The following is a 15,972-nucleotide window of genomic DNA, read 5'->3' as shown; positions in this document are numbered from 1 at the left end:
CTCGTATTTTGACCAATCCCAAAATTTTTCACCTGTTAAACAATCAATAAATTCACACCAACTGCCAGAATATCTCAAGTAACCACTTTCAACTCTAGCTTCTCAGTTTCAATCAGATATCAGAGCATTTCCTAAATTTTTCAGGGTTGTAAGGATTTTCTACTACACTCTACCTGATCTTGAGGCGCGGAAGCTATGAATGGCCCGGTGGTGGATCCCGCGTACTTCTACGGTCTGGGGGCGAAAAACAGATTGAAAATGTGAGTGGACAAAAATAATGTTCTTGAAAACAATTTTATAACCATAATAACCCCCATAAAAAAATAACTTGATAGGTAAGGCTAAAGTTCACCTGTGTTTAATATAAGGTTTTTCATCTGAATATAAATATAATCGTAAGCCTATAGCTTCGTAAAACTGAACAATTATATAAAGATATAAAATGCGCAAATATCAAAGAAACTGGTTTGAAATAGCTGAAAATCATGACTGAATAAAAGAGCTGAAAATCCTTTGAAAATACCACCTATTTGTACCCCTGTCATATCCGTCAATTCCCCTGGCAGGTCTCGGGTGCCACACAGTCTACCCGAGCCGCAAACTGGCGGAATCAGGGGACTATGATCAGCCTGTCCCGCCGGCAGATTCCTCGATGACACCAAGTCAGCTCGAGTCGCTTTGGCAGGATGCAGGGGACCGTAGTCAGCCTGATCCGCAATCCTGGCAGGTCTCGGGGACACAGAGTCAGCCGAGCCGCAATCTTGGCAGGTCTCGGGACACCAAGTCTGCCGAGCCGCAAATCCTAGCACTCACGGTCCGAGCGTCCCCGTAACTCGTGAGGCAAAGTCAAGTGCACTGACATAAACTGAAATCGGACTGAATGTCCGTAGACATCGGTCCAACTCTGGGTAATCACCAAAGAACATGGGTACGAGGTGGTTTTAAAATAAATTCCTTTAGAAAAATCTGATTTATAACTGAAATCTCAATTTTGCTGCTATTTCACCTGCCATAAGCCTCAAACTCTGTTTTCTATAACTCTTTAGCATGTGTAAGTAAGCAGCACAAAACTATGGAATTATTACTGTGCTAATCATGATCGGAACCATAATAAAACTTACTCAAGATCAAATAAAGAAATTTATTCAAATAAACTCATTTATAAAAACTTATTTATATAAAATCAATATAAAATTACTTATGAAATCTTATTTATAGAAATCCTCTATATAACTCATTTATATAAAATCATTCATGAAAGAAAGTCCACTCACAGATGATCCGAGCTAATTTGACCATTCGAAGGTCCCGGCTGCGGGTCGACCGGACCTCTGGTGTCTGATTATCCAGGAATAATAAATCAATAGACTGCTGAAATAAAAGAATTAAATTCAACACCCTGCCCCCGGCTCCTAGGAATACGTGCACTCAACTTAAAGTTACTCTTATGCTCACACTAGCTTTTTAGATAATTAGAACGGTCTTAAGAGACCCGAAGCCTCAATAAGCGATAAGCTGCCAGATCGGCCGATCCGGGACCCCGTGGGTCCACGGTCTCTGATGGCCAATCTGGGCTCCTCTGAAGGTTCCTTACAGAGAAGGAACCATGTTCTGCGATTTTGGTCCGAAACGGCCGGTCGGATTAGCCAAAATCGCGTTATCGCTTAAAATCCAAACCCTAGCCCCAGGGTTCGCGATTTCGGAGTATCCGGGACTCCGATTCGCAATCCGTCGAATCCTACATGATCCTGGAATCATGTAGACCGACATATCCGAAATCCAGCGCGATCCGACAATTTGACGACACTGCACCCACGGATCGCGCGATATGGAAAATCCGTTCGGGGCTCAAACGGACTCCGAATCGAGATCCGCAAAATCCTACGCGCTCGTGACGACACGAGGGTCACAAAACTGCACAGAATTATTTCCCCACCCTCGCCCACGGGCCCCAGCAAGCGCGGGCAGATTTGGGTGTCTTAAGCGATTTCAGGTGGCCGAAAAATCTCGGAACCAAGACTCCAAACTCCGACCCTAGGTAAAACACCCCATTTGGAGTCACTTTTGTTCTTGGACATACCCCAAAAAGTGAACGAAAACAGTAGTTTTTGGCGGCCGAAGTTTCGGCCAGAATTCAAGTCGAAAATTGATCGCTTTAGCTAAAATCGATCGAAACCCATACATCCATCAGCTAGAACGTGAAAAATAGCTAAGAAACCATACCTTACTCGATTGATTCGGTAGAGAAACGAAGGAGAAATTTGAACTGGAAAATCGGGTGAAAGTCGGTGAACCTCGGTCGGAAATCGCGACTTTCCGACCAACTCCGGGCGGCCCAAGGGTGGACGTCGGTCAGGTTTTGACGGCGAGAGGGAGGCGGAGCCGTCGGTACCCACGGCGAAGATCAGCTCGGCCTGTGGTGGCCGGGCCGTCGCCGAGAAGGTGAAGGGTCGCACGGCTAGGGTGCGACGGGAGAGAGAGAGGAAGAGAGAGAAACTGACGGGGGAGAGGAGAGAGAGAGAGGGATAAAAATCTGACTTTTTGACCAAATTACCGTTTTGCCCTTCGCGGTTTTTAGACCATACCTTCTTCGTTACAGCTCCTATTCGGGTCTACTCCGTGTCTACGAACTCGTTTCACCGCGCTCTACGCAATGGCGTAAGAGGAATTCCCAAATTCTTTCTCGATTAAAAAGTCAAATTTTCCCCCATTTAAAAATGCGAGGGGCAAACTTGTCTTTTTGCTAAAAGATATTTTCCTTACTTTTTAGATATTTTCTTTCTTTTTAGATATTTTGTTTTGGGTTATTACAAGCTACACCTCCTTGCGCCTTAATAGGTCTGTCAATGTCCATCCTTGTCAATGGAAAATATATTTATATAATTTATAGATACATTAATAATTTTTTAAATGACCTGTAAAGTCATGATATTATAATATCAAGTCATGAATACGAGACATCTAAGTCATATAAGTAAAGAGATCTATTCATTCATAAAAAAAAAAGAAATTATGTCGTGGATTGGATTGACTGTCTACGGCTCCATTACGTGTGCTCGGGGTAGAAGTTTTGTATAAATGAAACTTTGGGGTTGTAATTTGCTGAAGGTGCGACCCTTGAGCTGCCCACCATCTGCTCAATTGTTTCCCGATATTTAATTTACTCCAATATCTCAAATCAAACAATTGAAACCCCAAGAGCATATATGACAGGACCCGATCCCAATTCCACTTTGGAATTCGAACCAAGTCCTGTGCGTGTCCAACACCTGGCGAATGTCGGGCACAAATGACCTTTTTACCCTTCCTGTTACAACTACGAATAAAACTTTCTTTAGACTCATGCCGAAAATTTGGCAGAGTCTCCCCTGTAATTTGTCCAAACCCAAAAAATTTTCACCTGTTAAACAAACAAATAATTTCACACCAACTGCCAGAATAAATCCAATCGACCATTCACCAGTTCAGGTTTCCTACTAAAACTAGATATCAGAGCATTTTCTAAAAATTTACAAGATTTCAAGAACTTTCCAACAAAACTCTACGTTTCTTGGAGGTGCGGAAGCTAGGAGTGGCCCGGTTGTGGATCCCTGCGCACTTCTACAGCCTGGGGGCGAAAAACAAGTTTGAAAATGTGAGTGGACAAAAATAATGTTCTTAAATCAGTTTATAAACATATAACCCCCGTAGTCAAAATAAATATGTATGCAAACCTAAAGCTCATCTATATTCAAATATAAAGCATTTGAATCAACAGTTATATGTATATGTATGTAGGCAGATATGAAACAAGCACGATTATTAAGAAAACTGATATAAAATTACTGAAAGCAATAATTTAAAAGCACTGAAATTCCTTTAAACTACCACCTAGGTGTACCCCTGTAAAATCCGTCAATTCCCCTGGCAGGTCTCGGCGACACACAGTCTATCCGAGCCGCAAACTGGCAGAATTCAGGGGACTATGGTCAGCCTGATCCGCTGGCAGGTCTCGATGACACACAGTCAACTCGAGCCGCTCTGGCAGGATGTAGGGGATCGTAGTAAGCCTGATCCGCAATCCTAGCAGGTCTCGGGGACACAGAGTCAGCCGAGCCGCAAATCCTGGCAGGTCTCGGGACACCAAGTCTGCCGAGCCGCAAATCCTGGCACTCAAGGTCCGAGCGTCTCCGAAACTCGTGAGGCAATGTCGAGTGCACTGAAAGAACTGTAAATAGACTGGATGTCTGTAGACATCGGTCCATCTGAGGGTAATCACCAAAAACTGGGTACATGGTGGTTTGAAAATAACTATTTTTAGAAAAGTCTGATCAATAACTGAAGTCTAAAATTATGCTGCTATCTCATCTGCTATAAGCCTCAAACTCTGTTTTCTATATCTGTCTAGTATGTGCAAGTAAGCAACATGGAATTATAGAAATATTACTGCACTAATCATGCTCGGAAAATAAAACTTATTCAAGATCAAATAATGAACTTTATTCAGATAACTCATTTATAAAAACTTATTTATATAAAATCAATATAAAATCATTTAGGTAAACTCATTTATATAAATCATTTATATAACTCATTTATATAAAATTATTTATGAAAGAAAGTCCACTCACTGCTGGTCCGAGCTAGCTGGACCTCTTGAAGGTCCCTCCTGGGCTCAGTCTGGCCTCTGATGCCTGATTAACCATGAATATTAAATTAATAAAACTGCTCGATAAAAGAATTAAATTAAACACCCTGCCCCCGGCTCCTAGAAATGCATGCACTCATTTTAAAGTCAATCCTATGCCCACTTAACCTTTCAGACAATTAGAACGGCCTTGAAAGACCCGAAGTGTTACTAAGCGATAAACTGCCAGACTGGCCGATCAGGGATCCCGTGGGGTCCACGATCTCCGATAGCCAATCTGGGATTCTCTAAAGGTTCCTCACAGAGAAAGAACCATGTTCCTCGAGTTTGGTCCGAAACGGAAGGTCCGATTGGCCAAAATCGCGTTATCGCTTAAACTCCAAACTCTAGCCCCAGGGTTCGCGATTTCGGAGTATCCGGGACTCCGATTCGCGATCCGTCGAATCCTACACGATCCTGAAATCATGTAGAACGACATATCTGAATTTGGGTGCGATCCAACGGCTCGACGACACTGCACCCAGGGATCGAGCAATATGGAAAATCCGTTCGGGGCTCAAACGGACTCCAAATCGAGATCCGTGAAATCCTACGCGCTCGTGACAACACGAGGATCGCAAAACTACATAGAGTCACTTCACTACCCTCACCCACATGCGCGCGGGCAGTTTGGGTGTCCAAAGCGATAACGGCTCGCCGGAAAAACTCGAAACCAAGACTCCAAACTCCTGTCCTAGGTAAAACACCCCATTTGGAGTCACTTTTGTTCTTGGGCATACCCCAAAAAGTGGCCGAAAATGGCCGATCACGGCGGCCGAAGTTCGGCCGATTTTCCAACAGAAAAAATTGATCAAAACCCAGCCAACCATCAGTTAGAGCACGAAAAATAGCTGAGAATCCATACCTTACTCGAACGATTTGGTTGAGAAACGAAGGAGATCGAGGAGCTTGAAGTTTTGACTGAAAACCGGCGAAAAACTCCAGTTTCCGGCAAGCTCCGGCCGAGGCAAGGGCGGCGACGGGTCGGGGAAGGACGGCGTGCCTGTGGCGGTTCCAACCGTACCGGTGCCGTAGATCGGCTCGGGCTATGGCGTCGGCTGTGGCGACGGGAAGGGGGGAGGTCGCTGGCCGCGCGGGAGAGAGGGAGAGAGGAGAGAGAAGGGAGAAAGGAGATAAAAATCTGACTTGTTATCCAAATTACCGTTTTGTCCTTCGTGGTATTTTGACCGTGTTTTATTCGTTACAACCTCGATTCGAGTCTACTCCGTGTCTACGGACTTGCTTCGCCGTGCTCTACGCAACGGCGTAAGCGGAATTGCCAAATTCCTTCTCGGTCAAAAAGTCAACTTTTTTCCTATTAAATAATGCGAGGGCAAAATCGTCTTTTTGGTAAAATAAATAAATCCTAATTTTTAGATATTTTGGTTTGGGTTATTACAATATATATATATATAATAAATAGCAAGGATTTGATTATATAGCTGCATTTCACAGTAAATATAATGGGCATTATGAGTGACTTGTTCCGCATGTTATTCACATGACAGGTACTTTTTTTAAGTACTCCAAATTTGTGATTATTAAAAATAGAAATGAGAACAACAATAAAATTGCAAATTTTAAAATTAGACCAATGGATGAACCTTAACTTATCTCGCGTGTTTAATTTACTCCAATATCTAAAATCAAACAATTGAAGTACTCTTTGGCAAAAAAAATAACAATTGAAATACTAGATTATATTATTTGGCAAAAAAAAAAACAGATTATATTACATTCGTTACAAAATATCTAAATATATATTTTATGGATAAATAACAATGATTTGATTATATAGCCTCATTTTACAGTAGACATAATGAGTGATTTCTTCCGCATTTGTGATTATTAAAAATTAGTCTCTCCGCACGCGCTTACGCGCTTGTGAGAGGCTTTTTTTAAAAAAAAATTAAATTTATTTTAGAATTAAAAACGATAATGGGTAGTTGTGTTCAATAAAAATAGGATCTATTATTTGATTTTTCTTTTAATTATTTTTAATATAAAAAAGTGTGAACTTACCATATTATCCTCATTTAATTAATAATTTCAATTCTTAATGTTTGTATTAATAAAGGGCATTTTTTGGTATTTTGAGTGTTTCACAATTCTCTGTCTTTTGCTTTATATATATAGATAAAAATGAGAATGAGAATAAGAATAACGTTGTAAAATTTAAAATTAAACTAATTATAGTCAATGAACCTTAAATTATACTACGAAGGAAGTTGCTACCCCAAAAGCAAATGGCAAAATGAGAATAACCCAACTACTTGTGTGACCTTATTGTTGCTTTGTTGCTGAACTCAGATGGTTGGGTCTCACTTTTATGTTGTATTGTTGCGGGGAAGCTATAATAAGGAGTTTAAAGTGATGAGGTATTTGAGGAGACCGATCCCACCATCAAAACATTTAAAATATTTAAGTCCCATGATTTATTTACATTTGTTGATGGTGAGATTGACCTTCTCAAATAGCCTCCTCACTTTAAACTCCTTATTATAGCCTCTCCGCAACAATACAAAATAAAAGTGAGACCCAATCATCTGAGTTCAGCAACAAAGCAACAACAAGGTCACACAAGCCCAAACCAAGGCCAAGATAGCAAACAAACCCTAACAAAACTCAGCCGAGCCGCTGCCACCAACGCCTGAGACGACATCACCGGGACAAGTTGAGGGGATGAGCTGCCACACCCAAGGGGCACAGAACGAAAAAATGCACAACATAGATCCACCCAAATACCTTAAAATCCCACAATATTAATAAACACAGACAAGAAAAAGGAAGCCAGCCACATAATATCCAACTATTTATAAGCTCATGTTAGGTCCCTTAACTTTTAAGGTGGGTTGAATACCCTCAACAGAACAACCAACATTATGGAGTGTTGTTCAATCAAGAGGGTATGAAATTTAAGCTAATTATGGTACCATGTTTGTTCTTTCAAGACTTAAATTTGCATTGGACCCTATGGTACCCAGAAACAAAAACCCACCTCTAGAGAAATTCATTACAAAAACTCAGTATGAAAAAAATAATAATTGAGATATCACAATGCTGAAACACCCAATGTTTCAATCAGGTGTAGACAAGATCCAGAACAGAAAGAAATCCTTCAAAATCTTATATATATATATTTAACACACTGCGCTGATTCAATATTACAATGCTGCAGCATCCTAATGGCCCCCTTAACATTTGGAAGCCACCACGCCTTCTTCTGATATGAACAAATTGAATAGAAGAAAGTATATATGCACGAAAACTGGTCCTCGTGATGAAAGACAACCGTGCTTCGAAAGGTGATGAATCTGTAGAAAACAAAACCAGCATTGTCATATTGTTTTCCTCAATCTCAATTCTCAACTCAACCAACATAAAACTAATCAATTTTATGCTCAAGAGTAGCCAACCTGATTTCAAAGAGCAAAGATACATTTTGGCTATTCACTGGCACTGTAATTTAGATTTTAAGGCCATCCAATGCTAGTTCTTTTTCTGACAGCAGCTTCAGTTTCTGGAACATCAAGAATAATCATGAGCAACTACATAAACAATTCAGCTCAGATTGAAATGAAATGATGAATACCATGTGCATATATACCGTAATATACTGTGGGGATTCAATGATACTAGTAGTGCCCAGGATTACTTCCCTTCTCAATTTTGTCGTCAGCTTGTGGCAAACTCGTAGCTGATGACAGCATCAAGATAAAAACCATGAGAGGAAGATCTAAAAGCACTAAACTGCAGATCAAGCAACCAAGAAAAAAAGTTCCTCACAAATTCTACCTCAGATCGAGTTGCCCCGCCAATCATAAATACAAAAATTCGTTGCCCCATCTTCTTGAAATCAGTACATGCACCTCTCAAAGCCGAGTCACTACAAAGGTAGCACAAGAGCAATAATTAAGTTGATATCCAAGACTTATGGCAGTTCAAAGTTGCCATATTCACATCTTCCAAAAACCATAAAGAACCTTCAAGTGTTATCAACCACCAAACATTAGAACTAGATAGTGTACCCATATTACAAAAAGAATTGCAATGACATGAGATATGACCATATGGATTAGAATAATCTCCGAAGATTAAATTCAACAGCTGCCCTTGTATGCATGTTCAATTAGGGAATGAGCATGTTAACTCTGACTAGATTAGGCACTGTGAGGCTACCTAGAATATCCGTCATCAGAATGCCGAGCCCGTCCCCAATTTGCAGTTCGCCTTGATCTCATTGAATGAGGAGCAGTGGTAGGTTGGCTCATCTGTGCTGATGAACTGCGGCTGCCTCTCAGGCTACCCCCTTGGGGAGCTGGAATGGGTTCATTAATACATAAATACTCATTCTTCGGTAATTCACCTTTATTAAGATTTTCGATGAGCTCCTGAAACAAAATCATGTAATCAGATGCTGCTCAGTTAATTATGTATCGTGCTATCTTAATGCGCTTTCTAAATTAGTTCAGCTTCAAACTTGTCCATTTGACCATAAAACTTTACCATCTATTTCCTTTCAAAGTATGTTTGTCCATATACTATAATATACAATGATCAAGACCAATCTCTCTTTTTCCCCCATCTGTCAGGAAAGGAAAGAGAGTGCAGTGTGGGGTTGCTAATTCCCATTAAAATGATCAACTGAAAAATGTTAAGATGTTGTAACCTGTGGAGTGCATTATGTTCAAGCTTACGTACCTCTATCATGGGATAGAACCGAGATAGTTGCCATGTTTCCTCCTCACCAACGCGATCCTTTCTCGCTGCTTGCTTTGTCTGATTTTAAACAAGAATATTTATAAACTGAGGCCTTACTCTGTCAGGTGCTTATTTTCTGAAACAAAACTCCACTACACTAATCTCAAATAAGCGTCTCCACAACTAGATGTGCTTACCTTTGCAGCATTGAACTTCAGCGAGAAGCTGCTAGATGTCTTTTTGGACTCTGATGAACCCCCAAGCAACCGCATGTTATTCACAACCTTCATGTCCTCGCTTGATAATTTTGCCAACTAAGTAAATAAACAAAAAGCAATTAACGCAACATTTTTTTTCAGCTATAAGTTAACATAAATAACCATAATACATGATACAATATACATGAAATGTATCAGCTTATAAATGATTATAAATACAACCAAAACAAAATTGAAAAACCAAAATTAAAAACTAAACATCTATTTTACTTAGGTATGAAGCTAAATGAGTTGACGGCCTGGAATTTACTTTGAAAAGAAAAGCACAAATTGTACTAATATAGTAATTGTCTCGCAAAAAAATCACGAATTGACACAGCTACCTGCATTAGCTTAGTAGCTTTGTCTCCCTCAAACTTCTCAGGATATACAGAGGCATAAATCATTAACAAACGCAACTTATTTTCAGGAGTTGTATCCTGCATAAATTGAACATTCTTCCATTAAAAAAATATCGAGTATCCACAAGTACTTAGAAGAAGTGGACTAACGTCCTCTGTACATCACCTGGTTGGTCCTCAGATAATTGATGACATCCTTGGCTCCTGCATCTCCAAAGACAAGATCCTGCTCTAGTTGCCCAAGGCCTCGAAGTCCCGTTTCCTTAATAATTTTGTTAATTTTCCCTGCAATCTGACTCAAATAATCAAGCAAAACAATCAGTATGCAAGTCTAAAGCCACTAAAACCAATTTTAACCACCAATCCTTCTAATCCCTATCACACCCTTAAAATGATCACTTTATTCATTTCTACTTGGACTCTTGCTAATGCAGGCAACAAAATAAGCGTTCTAGAGGATACGTTCTTAAAGAAAAAAACCAAATACTTAATAGCTCTTTTGATCCCCATTCTTTATTTAAAGAAAAATTAGAGGAAGAGAGGAAGAGAGGAAGAGAAAAGAAAGTGAAAGAGAGATGAGGGAGAGAGAGGAAGGAAAATGAATATAAGAATTTTTAGAGCATAAACAAAAAACAATTTGTGAGAAAGTTCTAGTGGTAAGAGTGTTTTACCTCAGTGTCAGAGTTCGACTCTAACTCTCTGCATTCTAAAAGCCATTTCTAACACTCCCCATCCTCAAACCTTTGGCTGGCTTTGAACAAGGAATAACTTCAAATGGTTTTTAATTTCCATTCTATCAGCTTCCCTCATCTATTCCTCACATGTTTCATGTCACTCCTCTCTTGTCTCTCCCCTCTTATTTTAGTTATGAAAAATAAAAAAAGTGCAAAACAGACCCAATTTACTGTGCTTCAAACATCCAACAAAGAAATTACAATGTAAAAAGTTTAAGAAAGTCCTTGCTGATTTTTTAATTCATTTACTTAAATAAATACTTCTCAGTGACTTGTGTTCCTCAAAACATGCAAAGAGAAATAAAGCCACCTTATTTAACATTGCAAACAGGTTAAATGCTTTACGACTCTCTTAAAAGTAAATGCTTATATATTGCACCTATGCCTGAAAATGATCAGAGCAAACCTCAACGTGAAGAGAAATCTTTTCAACTTGTTCAGTGTATTGTGGCAAAGCTTGAACCATCTTCTGCAAGTCACGTGTAGATAATTCATTGCCCTCTCTGCATAAAGTCAATCTTCTATATAAATAGTGTATGATAACAATAATTCAAGATCCATACACACTTGTAATGAATCCAAACTTTAGAGCCATAAAATGAAGCTGCATGTGTATATTAAACAAAAGATTTTGATACTGAATATCCCATATATCCTTGTACCTGAATATCGATCTTTTAAAATATGTATATTACCATCAGGTTACATGAGATACATCAATTGAAGTCTATGATTGATTCTCCTATATTACAGTTCTCTCAAGAATGATAAGATCGAAGAACACTCATACTAGTTTACACAATCTGAGAATAAGCTTCAGCACCCATGATGCAAGCCTATCTTCGTGCAGCATTGACATGTGTATATTTAAACAAAAAAGATGAGTTAGTGGTCTGGACATGCTTCTGAGACTACATTTTCATAACTGCTAAGATGTCCATTTTCTATGCATTCGTGTAATGTAAAACAATTTTTTGATCAGAAAATAGACAGGACTAATAAGATAAAACCTCTCTACATCAAATGGAAAACAATTTCTAAAGAGTGCCTTCTAGACACTAACACCAACCTTGCACTCTGTTGGAGCTGTGCAGCCTTGTTCTTTGATGCAAAGTTGGTAAACTTGTCGTGCAATCGTTCACTAGCCTGATATTTCAGTTAGTGGACTATAGTATTCACATTCATAATATATTCATGTAAATGAAAATGTTTGAAATCATGAACTATACATCAGCTATGTGTGTATGGCGAAGCTCAAGCCATACTGGATCATTGTCTTCCAAAAGAACCTCCTTTTTCTCAGGATCACCACCAGTTTTGCTAGGAACCTAATATACAATATACGTCATCCCTATATATATAATATACAAAATGAATATTTAAACAAAAACAGAAGGTCGTAAAAGGAACATGAAGACATACCTCCTGCTTATATTTGTTCCCGTCCATATCCAGTAAATCGTGACACATAGCATCATATGTCCATTCATGTATGACAGGAGCAATCTATTCATGCAAGTCCAACACATTCAACAAATAAAAATATAACAGCATACAGAAAGAACAAAAGAAAGAAGAAAAAAAAAACAGAAGTCGGCACAGGACAAGGAATAATAACCTGATCAACAGATCTATCCAATATGAGCAGATCACATGTTTCTTTCTGTGGAAAGTTGGGAATAGAAGATTTATATTTTGAAATTATATCCCAAACAGTAGCAGCAAGCTTTGTAGCAACTAAATCACTAGGTGTTGGTTCTGTAGATTCATCCAGTGCCTTGGCAGAGCGGTACCGTACAAATGGCAGCTCCTGAGATGGTCCAAACATGTTTAGACATTTGTACCAAACACAAAGGTAGTAAACACCCATTTTATTCCCAGAAAACTTATTGTTTCCAAAAATAAAAAGGCTATGTCTTTGTTTCTACGATCTTTAAAAAAAAAAAAAAAATCATGTAGCAAATATGCCATTAGCAGTAATTATAATAATTAGGTAGAATGTAAGATGCATATCATACAAAACTACATTGTAAATACAAGAAATGGTACCTTTAAAGAAGCAAAAACCGTGGCAATTCGAGTGGCCATTATGTTCAAGCAAGCATCGAATCTGCGAGCATTCACAAAATTACCAAAGAGCTCCTCCATTGTCCTTTCTTGATCAGTGGTAAAAGCCTGCAATAAAGTGATCTCAGTGAAGAAAGCACCCCCTTACATGCTTTCGAAAATAGCTCAAATATCAGTATGGTCAGAACAGAGGTGCTCAATAGCAAAGATAGTCCTGATTTTCTTGTGAAGTAGAACCTACAGATTCCTTTTCTAACATTTTATTTAAGATTAAGAAAGAGAGGCACGACTCAGAATGGCCCAACAGGAAAAGAAACATGAAATACACGGGCTTTGACTTTGTGCCCATATAAACAATATTATGCTCAGTTCTGAGGTTAATTTACACAAAAACGTTGGATCAACATTTGAATGTGGCCAGATTGTTTAACACCCCAACTTGTCACAGAGAAGCAGAATCCATTTAACCCCATGCACTTTTGCATTCTCAAGTATTCTATATCAATGTCATGAAATTTTAAGAAAACTTTCACTTGAGTTCATTATCTCTACTCTACAGATTGAGTATAAATAGTTTAATTAGTTTGACGCAAAAAATGTGGACAGTTAAGCCAATGCACACTAACTAAAGTGAACTTTTTGTACTGCAACTAGGGGAACTGAAAAGAATAGGAAGTCATTCCATAAATAGTACCATCAGAAAGGAAATGGAATAGTAAATAATAAGTGTCATATATAAAAAGTAAAGCTTTTCGAAATGATGGTGCTTGGAAGATGGGAACCGAAACTAAAAAGACCAAAGATGGATCATGCATAAAAAATGATAAACCAAAGATTACTACAATACCTGACTATCCGCAGGAAAGTATTCAAAATTCATCTGCATATGCCAGTCAAATATAAGATTTAAAATTTTTTTTGAATTAAAATGTAAAAAGAACCATTAGAAGTACTGAGCAATAACAAGAGGAAATGTTGACCTCTCTCAATGCACCTATGCGGGGTAGAACACTTGTATCACTCTTTATGTGATTTACAAGTTCCTTTGGGATAGGTGAACTGAAAAATACAAATGCTCTGAAACCATGAAATTGAAACAGGCAAAAAAAACCACAATCAGCATAATGCTGTTTGAACTTGTAAGTGATAAAATCTGAAATTCAGGAAAAAAAAAAAAAAAAACACAAATCTTTCTCATACTTCCTGTACAGAGGCTCCCTTCCAGACATGTCAGATAAGAACATGACAATACTGCATGCTAGCAAAAGATAGGGTTACAAATAGTCCAGACGAAAATGAAATTGTAAATTTTGAATACTTCTGAACAAGCAAGGCTAAAGAGATAGAAAGTTATTTAAGAGAGAGAGAGAGAGAGAGAGAAGATAGGATGGCTAAAATGATAGTTCATATTATGCTGCAAGGCTTGACATGCCCATTTGTGGGGTGTATATTGTCAACATATGCATTCTCAAGCCTTTGCATGACCGCAAGGACATCGCACCATAACTAAATCTGATGCTGAGATTTCATATGCCTCACATTTATAGGAGATAAGAAATTTACTATTACAGATAAACAGTACTCCATAGTTTCATGTGGAACGATAAGTAATTATGAGGAAAGAATCAATGATTTTATGTTTTGAAAAATACTGTACTTCTCTTTTGTTGGCTGGATGAAATAAATAACATCCATGGACGGCAATGGTTCTCTCCTTCGAAAAAGGTCTTCCACCACTGCAACAAAAGAGAATCAGCTCCTAGTAATTTCCAACTAACAATAAAAAGCATTAAAGAACACATTGTAGAATATTTGGCTAAAGATATCTTAGCAGACATGTAAACAATGACGTTTATAATGTCGTAATCAATTTTCATCTCTTTCCAAGGGGGAAAGAAGCTGCTTGAACTTGAAAATTGGAAAAAATGATAAAGCAAATTGGAAGTTATGCTTACATGAAATTTCTTGGTCTGTGATATCTGCCATTTTACATGAATGGGACATGACTTTCACTGTTATTTTATCCATGATGAGGACCTGGGGCAAAAAAAATCAAAATCAAAATCAAAACCAATGAAGTATGATTAAAAACAACCACAGTATTAGAGAATCAATTAAAACTGATTCCTTGGTAGAATTCAAGTTTCACATAACTAAATTAATAAAAAATTCTATAAAATTTAAAAAAGTAATAGATTAGCTGCTTTAAAAGAAAATTTTATAAAATAAAATAAAAACACTGAATTGAACAATTTACCTTCCAAGACTTGGACTTCTCTGTTCTGGTTGATCCAAGCATTTCGTGCAATAACCCTACAAACACAATTCATACATTTCTTATTTATCACAAATTCCAAAGGAAAAAAAAAGATCATCGTTAAATTTTGATTTCAATTCCTCTCACGCGTTTTGTTAGAAAGCAATAGGTGCCAAAAATGAAGCATAATCAAGAGCTTCAATGGCATTTATTTTACATTTTCTTGGCACTCATGACTCTAGCTGAACAGAGCACCGCCGCTCAGACATTTCTCGGGAACCAAACAGAACAAAAAAGGTGAAAAGCAAAATGTTGGTACGAGAGACAGCTTACGGTCACGGCTGACTTGACGGAAAATTTTGTACTCCGTGGCTCCGCCATGAGAAGACGAATCAGAATCTGAAAACGACATCGTCGTAGCAACAGCGCAGAGTTTCAAAATCAACGGAGAAGAAGATAAATCAAAGAATGATTCAGAGTGAGAGAGAGGGAGAGATTCAGTTGAGTTTGAGAGGCGAGAAAGGAGCGGGAAGGAAGAGAAGGTCGTTATATTGCTTGGACGTGTCAAATGAAACGTTAACTTCGCTTAAATTTCACTTTTACGGACGAGCAAGGGCTGTCAGTACGACGTCGTTTTGTTTGCATTTGTTTGTCTTTTTTCTCCGGCAAAAAGAAAAAATACATATTATGCCAAAAACAAATCCTGGCTACCGGCTCTAGCTCAATGGAAAAAAGTTTGGACTAGCAGATCAATGGTCTCAAATTCAAATCTCATAACAACTTATTCATGTGTTTGTGCAATTTCCCTCCCCCTTTAGTATTATCGCTTGTATTAAAAAAAATATAAAAGTCAAATTCTAGTTTCTACAACATCTCGCTTTGGAAAAGAAAAATACGTGGCCCATTCCCTTTGAGATGCCCCATTCCT

The 15,972-nt window shown here is 38.3% G+C and overlaps 1 protein-coding gene across 1 annotated transcript; it reads right to left on the bottom strand.

The window, feature by feature from the left end:
- Positions 1 to 7,695: 7,695 nt before the first annotated feature.
- Positions 7,696 to 15,693, bottom strand: LOC117618608 (protein transport Sec1a-like). The gene is made up of 22 exons (XM_034348251.1): positions 15,378 to 15,693; positions 15,045 to 15,100; positions 14,743 to 14,824; positions 14,445 to 14,523; positions 13,988 to 14,038; positions 13,768 to 13,864; positions 13,635 to 13,667; positions 12,770 to 12,895; positions 12,339 to 12,530; positions 12,143 to 12,226; positions 11,950 to 12,048; positions 11,790 to 11,866; positions 11,127 to 11,223; positions 10,153 to 10,278; positions 9,969 to 10,064; positions 9,565 to 9,681; positions 9,368 to 9,445; positions 8,846 to 9,057; positions 8,462 to 8,552; positions 8,274 to 8,363; positions 8,083 to 8,186; positions 7,696 to 7,980 (listed from the first exon to the last, which is right to left on the bottom strand). Exons 1-21 carry the CDS (start codon positions 15,454 to 15,456, stop codon positions 8,133 to 8,135), a joined length of 2,016 nt encoding a protein of 671 aa, XP_034204142.1. The 5' UTR covers positions 15,457 to 15,693; the 3' UTR covers positions 7,696 to 7,980; positions 8,083 to 8,132.
- Between the last annotated feature and the right edge of the window lie 279 nt (positions 15,694 to 15,972).

Source organism: Prunus dulcis, chromosome 2 (genome assembly GCF_902201215.1).
Source record: "Prunus dulcis chromosome 2, ALMONDv2, whole genome shotgun sequence".
Taxonomy (NCBI): domain Eukaryota; kingdom Viridiplantae; phylum Streptophyta; class Magnoliopsida; order Rosales; family Rosaceae; genus Prunus; species Prunus dulcis.
This window is presented reverse-complemented; position numbering and strand designations above follow the sequence as displayed.